General features: G+C 33.7%; 3 protein-coding genes across 9 annotated transcripts in view; 2 read left to right on the top strand and 1 right to left on the bottom strand.

The window, feature by feature from the left end:
- Positions 1 to 279: 279 nt before the first annotated feature.
- LOC100748661 (ubiquitin-conjugating enzyme E2-17 kDa) lies at positions 280 to 4,161 on the top strand. 5 transcript variants are annotated; one of them, XM_012389879.3, is made up of 5 exons: positions 281 to 779; positions 881 to 1,022; positions 1,875 to 1,953; positions 2,049 to 2,253; positions 3,677 to 4,161. In XM_012389879.3, the coding sequence occupies exons 2-5, from the start codon at positions 977 to 979 to the stop codon at positions 3,830 to 3,832; spliced, it is 486 nt and encodes a 161-aa protein (XP_012245302.1). In that variant the 5' UTR covers positions 281 to 779; positions 881 to 976; the 3' UTR covers positions 3,833 to 4,161. The 5 variants fall into 5 exon arrangements, with proteins under 5 accessions (XP_033178675.1, XP_012245302.1, XP_033178676.1 ...); XM_033322785.1 differs by having other exon boundaries at positions 858 to 1,022; XM_012389881.2 differs by lacking the exon at positions 3,677 to 4,161 and adding an exon at positions 2,987 to 3,647 and having other exon boundaries at positions 286 to 779.
- Positions 4,162 to 5,110: 949 nt separating this feature from the next.
- LOC100746310 (inhibitor of growth protein 1) lies at positions 5,111 to 7,111 on the bottom strand. The gene is made up of 3 exons (XM_003492221.4): positions 6,825 to 7,111; positions 6,286 to 6,489; positions 5,111 to 6,189 (listed from the first exon to the last, which is right to left on the bottom strand). Exons 1-3 carry the CDS (start codon positions 6,958 to 6,960, stop codon positions 5,612 to 5,614), a joined length of 918 nt encoding a protein of 305 aa, XP_003492269.1. The 5' UTR covers positions 6,961 to 7,111; the 3' UTR covers positions 5,111 to 5,611.
- A 4-nt stretch (positions 7,112 to 7,115) lies between these two features.
- LOC100746425 (microtubule-associated protein Jupiter) overlaps positions 7,116 to 16,804 on the top strand; it is an 87,920-nt gene continuing 78,231 nt past the window's right edge. For 2 of the 3 annotated variants that reach the window (XM_003492222.4, XM_012389867.3), the window contains exons 1-2: positions 7,116 to 7,218; positions 7,803 to 7,968. In XM_003492222.4, coding sequence (XP_003492270.1) covers positions 7,913 to 7,968 — 56 coding nt within the window. In that variant the 5' untranslated portion in view covers positions 7,116 to 7,218; positions 7,803 to 7,912. Of the gene's footprint in view, positions 7,219 to 7,802; positions 7,969 to 11,173; positions 11,479 to 16,804 lie in introns of those variants that run through there. The other variant, XM_012389868.3, reaches the window with a different exon arrangement.

Here is a 16,804-nt window from a genome sequence, read left to right as displayed (position 1 = left end):
TCCCTAGAAATGTAGCTTTAACATCAGGTCAAATATACATTAAAATCTGTTGTGCAATAGAGTACATTTGGAAAAAATGGAAACAATACGAATATATTATTCCTTAACAAAATAAGTTGAACATGTACAATAAAAATGCAATGTTTACATTGAATGAGACTGCATTTGGACGTAATGAAATCCGTGGATTACCATTATTCATGAAAATGTGGAATAAGTTTTTAGCAAAAGAAAAAAAGGGAACAATTGTTACAATGGAAAGCGTGCTTAAACTACTGAAACACCAGGATTGGTCGTAATCTGTGTTGTGCGTGACGTTTTTAGACGTTGCACGTCTATACTTGAAAAACTAATAATAAACATATACATCGTGTATCTTGTTTCTCGAAATCGATCGTTTCCTTGAAAAAGCGTAGTTAAAGTTTTAACATAGGGAGAAATAAATTAAAATTGAACAACGAATACAGCAAATAAGAACTGTTGGTTGGGATGTCCGATTTTAGTTTGTGACGTCATGCGCAAAACAGTTCATGCCTCATTCCCTCCGTATATCTATCCAGCTGTCCGTGGTTTGGCAGTCCGGTGAACGATATTTTCTCAGGGTGATTACTACGTAGGTTTTATGTTGGTGGCCATTCCCACGAACGACAGGTGGAAATTCAAGGTGTTAAAATATCGATAGACGATCAAGTGCCAATCGGAAACCTGTTAAGTAAAACTGATTTTGAACAACCTATAACGGTATTATACGGGTAGGGTGGCCTTCGGACTGACAAAAGGTAAAGACGTACGCAGCAGAAACAACTGGCGTTTTCTCGTATATGTGACGAAGTTACACGAAGTAAACCGTCGTGTAGGACTTGGTTGTTTCTTTTATCAGAGAAGCAGCGTTAACGTGAGCTATTGACGGCATTGTAACGTTCTGGAATATTTATCCGTATCAACGATTTGGGAGCGACGAGCCCACTCGTGAGGGATGTCTACCCCTGCAAGAAGGAGACTAATGAGAGACTTTAAGAGGTATCTCAGATAATTCTCAGGATTACTATGTCATCGTTTTCTGTGTCATGCAGCGCCATTGTAAATCATATTTATATTTGTATTTTGCTTCCCCGTAACCTTTCTATATGCTTTGGATCATTGTAGATTTTTTTCAAGACTCCTCAGGTTACACGACGTTCGAACGTCATTGTGGCCCGCCTTAACAAGTTATTATTAGGAGTTTATAATCATTTATTACGTTTCATTTTCACTCTTCGCCCTGATTTCTCCAAGATCGATGATAACTTAGAAAATCGTGTTTATTTTATATTCGAATGTTTAGAAAATTACGCACGACTCATGGTCTATGGTTTTGTTCATATTGCCACATTCCCTATTGATTCTTATAAATATTCATTTAATTCGTGATAATTTCTTTTTGGAATTTTTATTGTTTATGAATTGATTATTCGGTAAATAAAATAATATCCTAAAGAATAAATGACATTTTGTAATTGCATTTAAACAGTTTTTATGTGATTCTTGTTATTTATTTTTGTCATGAGCAGTTCTTTCTTTTATTTACTTCTCAATGCAACAAGGAACAGATATATATGTAAATGCTTGAAATTTTTTATTGTATATATATAGTATGTTATTAAAGATTGTTTTATATAAAAGGCATTGGCATGACATTGAGACCTTTAAAAAATCTAAATTTGTATTCTTTATATTAAATAATTTCTTGAATAAAACTATTAAAAGTTCTAATAAAAATAACTTTTACTCTAATGTTCTACAATTTTTATTCTTTAGCATACAAAACAATTATTTTTGTATCTATACATGTAGTCTTATATATTATATATAACTTAATATCTTTATGAATAGACTACAAGAAGACCCACCCACTGGAGTATCGGGAGCACCTACAGACAATAATATTATGATATGGAATGCAGTTATCTTTGGGTAAGAATATTCATATATATAAGCATTTTTCAGAATAATTCAAATTTATGGTAACTTGCAATAACATATATCTTTATACTTTATTATATTTTCAGACCTCATGATACTCCATTTGAAGATGGTACTTTCAAACTTACAATAGAATTTACAGAAGAATATCCAAACAAGCCACCGACAGTGAGATTCATCAGTAAGATGTTCCACCCTAATGTGTATGCTGATGGAGGCATATGTTTGGACATATTACAGAATCGTTGGAGTCCTACTTATGATGTATCTGCTATTCTAACATCTATACAGGTATTGAAAGCATTTAATGGCACAAAACAAGTTTGAGACTAAAAATGCCTCAAATACATGTAGCTACCATTATTAATTTTATATGTATTCTATTTGTTCTCATCAATTGAAATGTTACCATAAAAACACATATTGCATGTTAAATTTCATATGATGCAATAACATAACAGTATGCATAAGGCAGTTGAAAAATAGGTATCTGTTTTGATAAGTAACCGAGAAATGTTAATTTAATCTTTTTTTAAAATATATTTTATTTTTAATTCCATAATATAAAATTAAGTTTCGATACAAAAACTGCAAATATGTTTTGCATGATAGTTACTAAATGTTTCAGATACTTCAAACAATCAGATGCTTACTGTATTATATTTATCATTAAAATAGATTGTTTTACCCTTTTTCTTTTATTTTATAGAAAATCTATCAATGCCTGCTAAAATTTCATGTATTTAGATCTGTATTTTTTTCTATCAATTTTCGTATAAAAACTCGAAAGATTCGTAAGTTTTTGTCTTAACAGCGGTTGCAATTCAGCAAAGTCTGATTCATTCAAGTTGAAAGTTATTTGCATTTAACGTTAGTGTAAAATTTATGCTTATAATTTGTTTAACATACCACAAGTGTACTTCTAATCACCAATACTAAGTAAGAGTATCATCTACTTATAATTATAGCCATGCATCATTAAAAAGAAACTTTCGTGTAATGAGTATGACTTATGTGGTTGCAGTCGCTGTTAAGTGACCCGAACCCGAATTCGCCTGCCAACTCAATGGCAGCACAACTGTACAAAGAGAATCGACGTGAATACGAGAAGCGAGTGAAGGCTTGTGTGGAGCAGAGTTTTACGGATTAGTCGCAGGCATTATCACAATGCTGTTGCAGCATCACCCAACCATCTACAGCTATCAAATACTGTGGAGAATGTGCAGCCTTATCAAGAAGCTAACGCTATAAATTAGCATGTTTCTTCCTAAAGCTCTATTGAACTATTACAATGTGCAACATTAGACCGAATTTTTACAATGTTGAATAATAAATTATTATAAAATTGTATATTTATTTATTTCGATATTTGATAACAAATCGATTATTTCAATATTTGATTGAAATTAGTGATATTAAAAAGAGTAGAAGACAATTTGGCGGTTTTTGTCTCTGTAGTACTAAGCAAAGTCTTTCACAAGGATAGAACTATATCTCAATTAAATTGCAGTACTTCATATAGTACATAAATTCACTTATACATATATACACACATGTAAGTGTGTATATATTTATATATATACACATACACTATACATAATAAATACATAACTTTACTTTATAGTTTTATGGTTTTCTTTAAATTTTTGTGCTGTTTATGTTTAGAATAAACTTATGTTATATAATAACAAAGTCTATAAAATATTTGTTACAGTCCCTTTTGGATGAACCAAATCCAAATTCTCCAGCAAATTCATTAGCTGCACAATTATATCAAGAAAATAAGCGGGAATATGAGAAGAGAGTAGCTACTGTTGTTGAACAATCTTGGTTGAATTTTCAAGAAAGTCACACAGAAGATGTCCGCTGACATTAAGTATGGTTCATTCAGTATTTTTCATGAAGTTTATTTGATGCACCTAATTTTAATTTTTTAGAAATTCATGACCTGATATTTTTTTTTTTTTTTTTTTGCTATCAAAATAAGACATTAAATCCTCCACTGTTCTACAGAATTCTTTTATGTATCCAAGTTAAAAGTGTCATCTAGTTTTATAAGATAGGAATAAAGGAAGATTTATTTAGTATTGATTGTGTTTCAAACATTTAAAAAATGTAGAGCACTGGAGTGATATGGAAAAGTACTGTGCATTATGTGATGTTTATCTATAAACTTAAATAAAATGTGTATCCCATTTTGCTCATAATTAGGGTCTAGGAGCCCACACAACAAAATTATAGAAATAAAAATATATAAGTTTATATATGTATAATATATATATATATATAATATATATAATATATAATATATATATATATATATATATTATATATAATTACCAGTTTTGTAAGATTAATTTACATTGTAACTAACAGTTATACATAAATATAAGATCATCGTAAAATAATTTCAGAACAAATAAATTAAATTACTAATATATCCTAAGAAAGATGAAAAATAACTTTTGTTTTAATTATTATTACGAATGTATAAATAATATAGTATAGCGTTAAAACCGGTAATCAATCTAAACGATAACTATTAATAATTACTTGTAATTTCCTAATAAAGTTGAAACATTATTCATAACAATATGTATTAGTCTCCTACCACCAATAGCAGAAGGGGAGAGGTAAAAAAGATCAAACATAATTAAAAATTATTAAATTTAATAAAAACATTAAAATTGTTTTTTTATAAACACGTCCAATAAAAAAATTTTTTCTATAGTTATATAAAGCATGTAAATTGTTTTTGCAAAACAACTTGCTTTGCTATATATTCGAGCTTCTACTCAGCTATGAAAAATTATAGCTTATTAAATATATTACATATTATGTATCAAAGAGAATTCATGCTTTAAAAACATCATATGTACATCAGGGAGAATTCATATGTACAAAGTAAATTATCGTCAGTAAAGAGAATGACATATAAAACGATATTGTACATATAATTCTTGTCTAGAGATTCTGTAATCTTCATTTATACATGTAAATTTTATAAATCATAGTAACCATAAGAATTTATGGTACTTATATGTATAAATATACACTTTGCAAATAATACAACAAAATTTTATAAGTGTAACTTAATACATAGTGAATTAATGGTAGTTAACAATAAAATTTTATGTATCATAATATGAATCGATTAAAAAAGATATTGATCTTAAGTTATTTTATTTATGACACAATTAATTTATATTACAAAAGTTACTTTCTGTCTTTTAATACTGCTATTGTAATTTGAACGTGAAATATATATTTTAGATATTTATCATTGATCTGTATGGTATTTATATACTATACATATATTGCTTAATGTGTGTAGAAGCTCACTAAGCTTTCTACTTTGAACAAGTATGAAGCAATTTTAAAACATACTTTACAGCACTCAAAATTTCTATTTTACTCTAATTATTTACTGTTGTTACAGTATTTACAATAGCAAATATTGTACAAATATAATTTATCTGCTGCTGTAAGTAAGTAAATTATTGATAGACCCATTTCATTGGTTGCCACAAGTCGCTCTGTTTAATAAGATTTTAAAAAGCACTTAATATTACAAGGTATATCTTAAAAGCTGTCTTTAATTTGAATTAAGTCTTCCAATGTATTTATATTGTTCACTAACCTTCTCCTGCTACGATTTCTCTTCTTTTTCTTTATTATACCTTTCTAATTCTTTTAAAAATTGTGCTTTGGGTTTCATAACATTTGGCCTGTCCCCTCTACATTTTGGACAGAACCACTTGCCTTTGGGCTTAGTACTTAATGAAACACATGAAAAATGGAACCATTCTATAGGGCATAAATCATTGTCACATAATATCATTTCTCCATATGATATTTGATCACACAGACAATACGTTGGTTCGTCTGGGTCAATTGCAAGATCATCTTCTAGTGGTGGTGGAGTATCTTCACGATGCTGATTTTGCTGATTACCTTGTCTAGATTTCCTTTTTTTCTTTTTGCCTGTATTAGTAGTAGTTGTCTTCTTTTGATTACCATTACTTGCATTTGACAAAGAATTAGAACGTGTTTCTGTCATCACAATCATGTCCATAGTATTGGAAGATTCAACCATTGTGTCTGTTCTTGTTCTCCTGGCTCTTTTTGGTTGTCTTTCTGTGTTGTTTGCATTAGTAGAAGAGTTAGAATTTATATTAGCATTTGTTTCACGAACTGATTCGTTATTTTCTTGCTCCTTTCCAAAATCTGTATACAATTTAAAATACAAGGAATATAAAAAATTATGCTTGGTAAATATATTCTTTCAGAAAATAAACAAAATCAATGGAAGGAGAATCATACCAAGATTACGGTAATCTAAGTCTAGCTGCCTAGATTTATTTTCAATGAGATCTTGAACTTGTTGAACTATTTGCAATTTCTCATCTCCTATTTCTTGTGCTGCAATTAATGCTTGTTGAACTCTTAAAAGGGCTCTTCTTTTAACTGCTAAATCTGTATCATTCTTTAATGCTTCTTGTTGTTGGTCTACCTCTCGCAAATATGCTAGGTTAAATCAGAATATAATTATTATATAAAAGTATAACATAAAATATATGTATGAAAATTAAATTACTTTACACTATCTTGAATAACGTAATATGGTAAAATACAAAATAATAGATTCATATTCAAATTCAATGTTTACTTTATACAGAAATGTAAATATTTTGTCATTCAGTTTTCTATTATTTCTATCATATTATCTGAAGTACATTCATATAGTATACTTTATCTAAATGTTTACGAATGTTTCAAGTTATAAAAATGAAATCTTTGTAGTGAAAACGTATCCGCGTGTACGCTACAGAAATTTATTAAAAGTTGTTATTTCTAATTACTTTGACAAGTGGCATCCAGCTCACGTAGCCGGGATACATGTCTCTGTAAATCATTTGGCAAGTTTTCCACACAGTCTAAATAATTCTCGATATACGTTGCAGAATATAATGCTTCGACAACAGCTTGATTTAACATCTTTGCTCTCTTACAAATTTCCCTCGGTAGTTAAAAGACATAAAAACAATCTATTTAATGACAAACTCTTAACTGTCACTGTATTAGATTTTCGAACTTGTCGCACCATTTATACAGATATCTATTATCACTTAATTTATAATTACACCAATCAAGATCGATCAAATTGTACAGAACATAAGCAACTGTTACAAGACTCTTTTTTTGATACTCCATCTGTATTTATGACAAGGATCAAACATGGCTGCCGGTTTCTAAGTGAGTTCCACAAGTTTATATTTCAAAATACGACACAAACCATCATACATAAATGCCAGCTATTTTACTCCAAAAAATTCCTATAAATATATTCCTCGATACACAACATTATGTATAATATATGTACTGTAAAATGCATATATAACATTTCAAGTAACAATTTACTATAAAAAATTGACAAGACTAGAATCTCAAAAATTCCAAGATTACAAGACGTTTTTCAATCAAAACAATTAAATGTTTTAATTGTTATATGCTATTTAGAAATATTCTTTTTTATGTATATTTCTAAACGTAAGTAATGGTTATAAAGTTTGGTGATAAATCGAGTTCAGTCATCGTTAAAGTTACTATTTGTATTATTTTATATTATATGGATAATTCTTAATTGTATTCATCATAAAAAAATATTTCTTAAAGTATTGTATTTTTGTATGCGTTAAGGAGGTATTTAATTATAGATTATTTTCTCATGGTAAAGAATTTGTAATGTAGACGTTCATTTGACTAGCTATTCTGACGTCAAAATTTGTAGTAAGACCTACCAATCCCGTATCACAATCCTATTTGATTTCGTTCGGTAGAAGAAAGAGTCGTGTTTGGGTTCTCGTGTACCGCAAAAACTGTCTGACACGGTTGATATTCGGGAAACATTTTCGTTTACTCGTTTGAAAGATATTTCAAAATCACGAGGATGACATCGACGGGAACTTTCCAAGGGTTTAGCGACGAGAAGAAGAAGTCCAGCAAGTAAGTGACATGCTTATATTTATGGTTTATTATCTGCAGAAATATCGGATGAGAGTCGTATTGTCCTTCTGCCAGTGATGTATCGTCTATTTATTTTAAACTGCAACAGAGAAAAGCAACGGTTTTCATAGTAAAAATTTATCTTTTACATTAGTAATTACTACCAAAGACATTGACAAAATGTTCGATCATTTTTAACAGTTTAAATTTTATTATTTAATAGATTTTTTTATTATCTATGTACTTTTAAAGATTACATTTAGAAGAAACAAGGATATTTATTTATTCGATGAAATTATAAAAATAATTGAATGTGGCGTCTTGTTGGTTACTGACTTTTTTGTTATGCACGGTGCGTCAGTTTGAACCGGTCATAACCGGACAATCCATGAACCTTTTTTCGTACTGGTGATGTTTTGATGAAATCGAAATTTACGAAAATTAAAAACATATCTTTTTGTTGTTCAATTGTTAATCATATTTCAAGAGAGTTTAGTAAGTTACTTGCTATTATCAGTGAAACTAATGCGATAAAATTACATATGAAATATGTATGTGTTATCTGAAGCCACATCCGTTGCGTTTAATATTACTTTAATTTGAACATTTGCTTTTTTTTTATTGCATTACTATTAAAAATATAGTTGTGATCCTCATTTCTTTTTAATGTTATGTAAAATATTACTTGAAAAATATCAAAGTGTTTAATCTTTTTATTATATGAATGTATGTAACTTTCTTAAAATAATGATATCATAATCTTCAATTGATTACTGTTGCGAGGATATGTCCAATTATTTATAGATACAATGCGATATACATATGTATGTGTTTTAACTGTTGCATCTGATAATTACGGAGTCGGTAATAGCTTAAATAGAATAGAGTAGTGGGTACTAAGATGTGGCAATAGATTGCGCTCGCTGCATCATTCATGATGCGAATTTCAAAAAGCTAAAATCCAATACTTCATAAAATTATTTTTTTAAATAAAAGATTATTTATACGAGTATTCATTTGTTGAAAATATCGCAAGGAAATTTTTCAGATGCATCGATTTGATCAATAATAACGATAAATATAATTGGTACTGCATATTGAAATTGATATGTGAATTTGAATGTGTAATCGTCGGTGTATTTCGAAATTAAATATGACAACGCTAAATTTTGATATAGGATTATGATACTTTTTTACTAAATAAATATTCGTACAATGAATATTATTATTTTGATTCCACTTGGTATATTTATGAATTGCTATAATTAAAAAAGCAGTATATCTTATATAATCTTCTTTTATTTTGAAAGGTCTCGGTGAGTAAGTTTTCCCTAACAAGTATCATGTTTCAAGTCCGGCATTTTCATGAAAAAAATCAGCGGTTTACCGCGGATAACGGCTAAATATTGCAAGGCATGTGTCGAATAAAGGGGTGCTTGCTTATCGGTAGAGCTAAAAAAGTGCATATAGAGTATAAAATGTACGGTTGAATGTTTTTCGAACGAAAGTGTGTTGGCGGCAACGCATTTTCGACAGAATGACCCGTCGTCATTTAGGCTTACCATAATTTATAATTACGTCGAGAGTTTAGTAAGTTTACCTCTGCATGATGCTTGAGTGAATGTTTGGAAAGACAATAGCCGATGATTCGAAATTATGAGATATCGATTATTGCTTGGAGCAGTGATTTTCAATCTTTAAGCTAAAAGAAATCTGTGCCTCTGATTAATTACTTGCATTATATTTAGGCATTGCTTGTTTTAAAAATTTGTACGGCACATTGGTTTCGCAAAAATCGCTGGTCTAGAGTTAGTTTAATAGTGGCAAGCGATCCAATGTCGCATTGTCAAAAAATAGATTGTTTAAAGGATGTGGCCACGGAATGGTGAAAGCGATGTCATTTTGGTAGGGGGACTGTGCACTTCTTCAGAATCTTGCGAGAGACAAATTATATAGAAAAATCTCTAACAAGCGGATATTTTATGTCTGTTACGATACATGGACTGGCTTTAATATGAACCCATAATAATTTCTACGATATAAGACATAAACAGATTAAAATTGCCGGATGCCTGTAATGATAATAACGGAAAACGACACTTTCGTAAGCAGAAGCTTAATATTTCTTTCTCATATATACAACCCCATATGAATGAATGTTTTCCTTTTTTAGAATTTATTATTTTCCAAATACAATTACTGTATGAGAAACGCTCGTGAATAGTGTCTTTCTTTTGTCGCAAATATTTTCTCGGAACGCATGCGAATAATACGCACACTTTTGAAATACGAGTCACGCTGTTTCAGGCTGACTCACCGGGCGTCGCGTCGTGTAGTTCTTAGCGTGCTGCATAGAGGCGTGTACATTTAGGCTCGGAGCTTCATAATTGCACGGATACGATATTGTATCCACCTTCTGTTCTGTCCTTTTCTGTTTGTTTCTGTCTTTCTCGTATCTTCGCAACGTCCATTTTTATGTCCCCTCGCTAATATGCAGACAGTATGGGACACGATAGGAAAAAAGGATACTCAGAATTGCACGATTACATGAGATTTTTATTTTTTCTTTTCGTTAATTTTATTTCGTTATTCTATATTCCATTGTCTTAATTTTAGGTGTATTTTAATTATGAGTAGAGTATCACAATTTTTGTTCTTCCATATTCTTTTATAATGCAATTGTAAAAGAATAATCCTGGTATCTAAAATGGTCCCAGATTAGAAACGATCGAATTGTCAATCATTTTGAAAACGTATGAATATTAACCAATCACCTTGAATGTCCAATAAAATATAAGTGGCATCGAATTCAGTGTTTCCATTTACAGTCAAGCGACGCAAGGTATTCTTGCGATGAAGAAAATCCGTAAGGAGCCCGATTCAAAGGATAAATATAACCGTTGTCGCTGGCTAGACCGAAGGAGATAGTCGAAGGGAGTTGTCTCTGTAGATCGTTGCGTCCGTGACTGTGCTTAAGGACATGCCCCTCGAGGCTGTTCGTCGCAGTCTTGCAAGGCGTCGAATAAACCGGCTTAAGGCCTCGTGCACACGTGCACGAGGATCATTTCTCCCTACGCAAGTTCGCGGCTGCGACGCCGTGTTGTCGATCTCTCTACCGTCAGTGGATTTCACGATTGTGCAGAACACGGCACGCTTCCTTTCCTGCTTCTCGACTTTTTGGAGGTGGCGCCTCCTCGTGTAGCCTGCGTTAGTTTCCCTCCGCTTTTCTGTCTGTCGATCTTTCTCCCTCGTGCTTGGTAGTGCGTGCACGCGACAAGGAAAGAAACGGAAGAGGAACCCAAGCCGTGTGCGCCGTGACCCAGCCTGATTGACCCACGTCGTAGACACGTTCGAACGTGCATAACCGGCACGAATTGTCGCGTCGTGACATCGAAACCGCGTGGTCGTGTGATATACCACTTGGAATCTGTAAACCAAGCTTGTTTCATCCGTGATATAGAAAAACAAAATGTGGGCTGGCCAAGACGACACGCAGCGTTTCAAAACCAGGTTCGTGCCACAAACTATCTACTTTTCCATTTTGTGAATTTCCTTCTTGTGTTTTTTCATCGATCGAACTCTAATGTGTAGTACTCTCCTTTACTTTATACGTTTTGACAGCGTATAACCTCGAGAATGCCTTTCTCCTTGGTTGCTGCTCGATCGAGCGACAAGTTCGACGACCTTCTGTATAACGATCGAAATTGCAGTTCCGCAAAATGCGATAAAGTCGTTTAGATTATAATGAATTGATGTGTTAGAGTTGGAGCGCGAATTGAACGGCTGGCGCGTTGCGTGTCCCCGCCTGTTGCTTTTCTTGCATGCGCGCTCTCTCTTTCTCTTTCTCTCACTCTGTTTTACCGATCGAATGCATCTTTGTTGAATTTCATCTACGTTCATTTTCACAGTCGTGCATCTTTGTGGTGGACCAACGGTTCGACAAAACTATTATTCGGCACATCTGCCCGATGTTTTGTGTTCCGGGGTACGGATACCTGCTTCCGTGATTTCGATCGACATATGTTTCGTACGTTTCGAATAGAACAAACGGCTACCGTTTACCTTTTCGTGTCATGCTAACACGCTGTTATGGCGGTTTAATTGCATTGCAATCGAAGTTTAATCCATTTATACGCGTTGCGAATTATTTTCATTAAAATGACGCGTATGAGCAATGTGGAAATGTAGTTAGGGTTTTAGATAGTGCTATCATTTATACAGATAATTTTAGGAAACAAAAGAGTCACATTTTATTAAATGTTCATTTAAAAAAATGGATCCAATATGGCCGCCACCCTGTAAGGGTTGTTACGAAAGAAATAGCTTCTTCTATTTAATACGTTTTAAATACGTTAATCCGCATTCATTACTGCATATAAAAATAAATATTCCCAAATCTTCTAATTATTCAACAATTTTATTACTCGTAATTTCTCAATCAAGATCGTTCTCATGGAAGCTTTTTTCGATTACCATGAAAGATCGTGACAAACGAGATTTCCTGGCGGGACAAATTTCGATGTTAATCGGGCAGCGACTCAAGGAGAACAGGAATTTCGAAGCCTGCAATCTAGTTTCTATTTCTGCGAGACGTTCGCGAGGAACAAGAACGTTAGACGCACCGTTTCTAGGCACGAAACAGTACAAAGGTTAATGCCAGTGTAATGAGAGCAACGAGTTACAGGGCAAACGTTCACCTCCCTCCCGCCTCCCTTATATAAGCTCGCAGAGTCACGCGAGTTTCAAGTTCAGAATTTCAAATTTCTCGCTCCAAGAGTCGTAGAGGACGATTTCTTTTTTAAACTATCTTGAAGATGGTGTAGAGGAGGAAGAAAAATAAATAGAGGAAGTAATGGAGGACTACAGCGCATGCAGTGTAGAGTTCTTACGTTTCCATGAATGTGTGAATCATTGCGATCGATGGGAAAGCAAATACAATAATATACTGGGTACATTTATATTGCATTCATATCAGACTTGTATCAGTAATGGTGGGAATACTTTGAAATAGAAATGTAGATATAGTGTAAACGTCACGTTTCGTACCTCTGAGTTTTATTTTATAAGTATTTTATTTATTTATGGATTTTTTGTTGCATGACATTCTAATTTTATTTTTGTTTATAGAATACAGTATAAAAAATTTTATGTATAAAAGCTTGTATCACTCTGTGTATCAAATAATCAATACCATTGAGAATATTAATACTAGAATACTCTTTAACTTATATTTAAATATACTATAATGTAGGTGATTATAATTGAAATGGTATGATATGAAATAATCATATTTCAAGATAGAGAACACTATGTGCAGTATTAATCATTTAGAAGGCAGCATGTAGCTTGTTTTATATGAGAGATAATATACTTCAGAAAATTCATTATTATTCTATACAATAGTTGACAAATGTCTTGATAATCGCTAGATGATACGCGGATTCTATGTATGAGCTATTTAAATCATATATCGCTATATGTATTTGAAAGTTGTTCAGTTTTTTCTCTCTTTCTTTTTCGTGTTCCATGATTGTATTGTAATACAATTATTCGTACATTGTATAAAGAGGTACTAGAGGCGAGGTGACTGTAACACGGTTCACTTTGTCGTGTGGGTAGAACTCGTTTTTAAACAAGACCCCATGCCGTACATTCATGTGACCGGATTTCACTGAATATCATATCGAACATTCGTGAATAAGTCTCGCGCTGTGTGCAACTTGTGCACATATCTGCTGGTTTTATGCGTGTCTGATCCTACAGAGAGGAGTGTCTATCGCGTAAACAGCTCGTATGATCGCGACTGCTCTCGAAACAGAGAATGTTTCAAAAATTCTTTTATCGTAATTTTGTTTGACCAGTTTTTAGCAGAGTTCCATGATTCTTACAAATCGATGCAAGTCAGGACTGAAAGTAAAATTTAGGGGGAATTTATAGTTTCTAAATATCGGAGCAACCAAGAATTGAAAGTAAAATTTTGTTTCAAAAGAAATCGATAGGTGACTTTATACCAAAGATTGTTACTTATGGTTTCATACGCGATTCTGTTCCAATAGTTTCGTGGATTATTGCACTAATTTTGATAAAGGATACTTTGCTCATACTATCGCTCTTCAAAATTTCTTCCATAGATATAAAAACATACAATTATTTTGATGTAAAGCTTTCAGTGAGACATTACAGCTTTTTGATGAAACTAGAATAGATCAGAATTGTAAGTAAAGTCTAAGAAACTCCAGCATTCGCTCTGAAAGGGATTTATAAGTGAATACTTTAAAAATTCTTAAAATCCAAAAATTATTCGTATTTTGATCAATCGTAGATCGAAAAATTTCATGACACGAATCTGTTGCAAAAATGTCGTAGTCCAAAGACACCATTATATCGTTCTATCATATCGTTTTCTTTCAAAACTTCCTACAGCCATAATTAATATTTCTTTTAAATACTAAATCAATAATTAGTTTTATATGAATGTTCCACTTTTTCTCTAGCTTAATACGAACTTCCTAGTCTGACTAATCTTTATCTACCAATCTGAATCCGCTAATCTCAAGCTACATTTAATACTCCCACAGTAATCTCGCGCTTGACAGATAGAGATACGGTCTCGCAGACATCGACGCGTAAATCAAGCGTCATTGCACACCGGTGTATATCTTCTCGTTACCGACATTCATCCGTGTCTCGATGGATTGAACGCAGGCGACTTATTTACTCTGGCGCGAAAGACATCGAGGCTGGTCGTTAAGTCCGTTAACGAGTCAGACCCGACTATTTCACCGCGCTATCGGACGTCGACCCTTCTGTGCCTTGCTCGTTTTTCGATTCGCCAATTTTTCCCCCGCTTTCCTTCGCTCGCTCTCTCTCTCTCTCTCTCTCTCTCTCTCCTTCAATCTCTCTGTTTCCCTTTCGTCTAATTGCTGTCAATTTTCTAGGGAAGGGCCACTCGAACCGGCCGACGGTCATTCGAGATAATAAGTCACCATTCTTGTGGTGACTCGCGTGGGCGTTTCGCGCGACCATTCTCGTTCTTTCTTGTCTAGACGGCGAAAGATCGTCTTATCTCGTAGTCGTTGCTTCAAGGCACACAAGGAATTCCGCGTTGATCTTCGAACTCAACCCCAACGTTCTCGTACTTTATTCGTCAAGATCGTGGAGAGCACAGGACGTTGATAATGAAGAGATATTCCGAGAGCGGTACACGCCGATAGGATCTATGTCGCGTTCTGCGGCAATCGACGGAGTCGTAGAAGGAATTGTCGAGCGGAGACATCGTTTTAATGGACGTAGAAATTGTCGTGTGTGCCGAGGGGAGTATAATTTATGGCAAAACCCCGCGGCTTCATAACACTAGCTAAGAAACCGGGGCTTCTGCTCGTTTGTTTTGAAGATGCGCTCGTGGGATATCTTAGATGAGAATTGGATGAGGCGCAGAGCTTGCAGCGTAATTGATAGCAGCTTCCGAATATCAGATTTCAAGGAATCGACGTTGATGTTTGCCACTTAGAAATGTCGAATTTTCGAGTCTCTAAACGTTCGAAATTTCGAATTTTCCGATTCTCAAAGACCAAACTGTCGTATTATCAGAATCTGAAATTCCAAGGTCTCAAAATTTCAGATCTTCGAATTTTCAGAACTTCAGGATTCAAATCTTGGAATTACAAAATTGTCCTATCTCAGAATCTCGATTCCCAAATTAAAGCTTCCGATTTTTCAATCCTCAAACTCTCAAAGTCTAACCATTAAAGTCTTCAAAACATTCGAAACCGTAATTACGGAACCGTAAAATTGTTCTAATTCCAAATAATTCTCTGCTCAAACTTTCGATATCTAGTTACAAAACTTGCCTTGCAATTTGCAAAGTAAACCTAGCGCTCGTATAGCAGGCCATCCACATGTTTAATTTTCCAATTACTCTCATCAGCCGAATTCCCATGACAGCGAGACTTCTCCGAAACGTTAATGCACTTTCCCCACGAATTGTGGCGATCTGCACGTATACACCATTACGTGCGTGTCTTACCGATCGCATGAACGCGCGCACGCGGCAGATGAATGAAAACGATTTCCATTCATTTCCATGATTTTTCATTATAGGCGTTTATTCTTATTCCGTTCCCAGGGTGTGTCGCGTTTTATTCGATACATAGCAGCCGGAGCCGTGTTGTACTCGCGACGCGACGCGCGTCGCACACGCATCCGCGTAAAATGCGACACACGGGGTACACGGTGTGTTCGTCGGTGTCCTGTTGCAGTGGGAACGTCGCTTTTCTCTGGCGACTCGTTTCACCGATCCTCTGCGCCATTCTCGTGTTCCGTTCTCTCATTCGACCGGTTTTAAAAGCCTGCCAACGTTGTCACGAATTATGTATACCGAATTTCTTTGCGCGAAATTTGTAGGTTAGAATCCTTAGTATCTCGTGTACTGAAATTATTTAGCTGAAAGCTGAATAGAGGTTAATTGGATCTGCGGATAATGACCTTATAATGGAAGAGAGGGAATTGAAGTTAATTCCCCGTCTTAATGAGTTGTAGCTCTTTCTTCAGTTTGCTCGAGTTTATGAATGAAGATAAGTGGAGAGTTAGTGATTTTTTTTAGGCAGGGTGAAGTGATTCTTTGATCTCTGGTAATTGGACAATTTTTGTCTCATTCGTAATCCTTTAATATGTATCGCGTGCCTTGGGAACATATTACGTTACCCAGATTTATATGTATACGAATCTTTCGCCCAAGGTTTTCCAACATGCTACTTCACGTTATGCTCGATCTTCCCTTTAGACATAAAAATAGTAACATAGAAGCCAATATATCAGAACACGTATAAAATTCTGT

Source organism: Bombus impatiens, unplaced genomic scaffold, assembly GCF_000188095.3.
Source record: "Bombus impatiens unplaced genomic scaffold, BIMP_2.2 scf_0665, whole genome shotgun sequence".
In the NCBI taxonomy this organism is placed as follows: Eukaryota; Metazoa; Arthropoda; class Insecta; order Hymenoptera; family Apidae; genus Bombus; species Bombus impatiens.
This window is presented reverse-complemented; position numbering and strand designations above follow the sequence as displayed.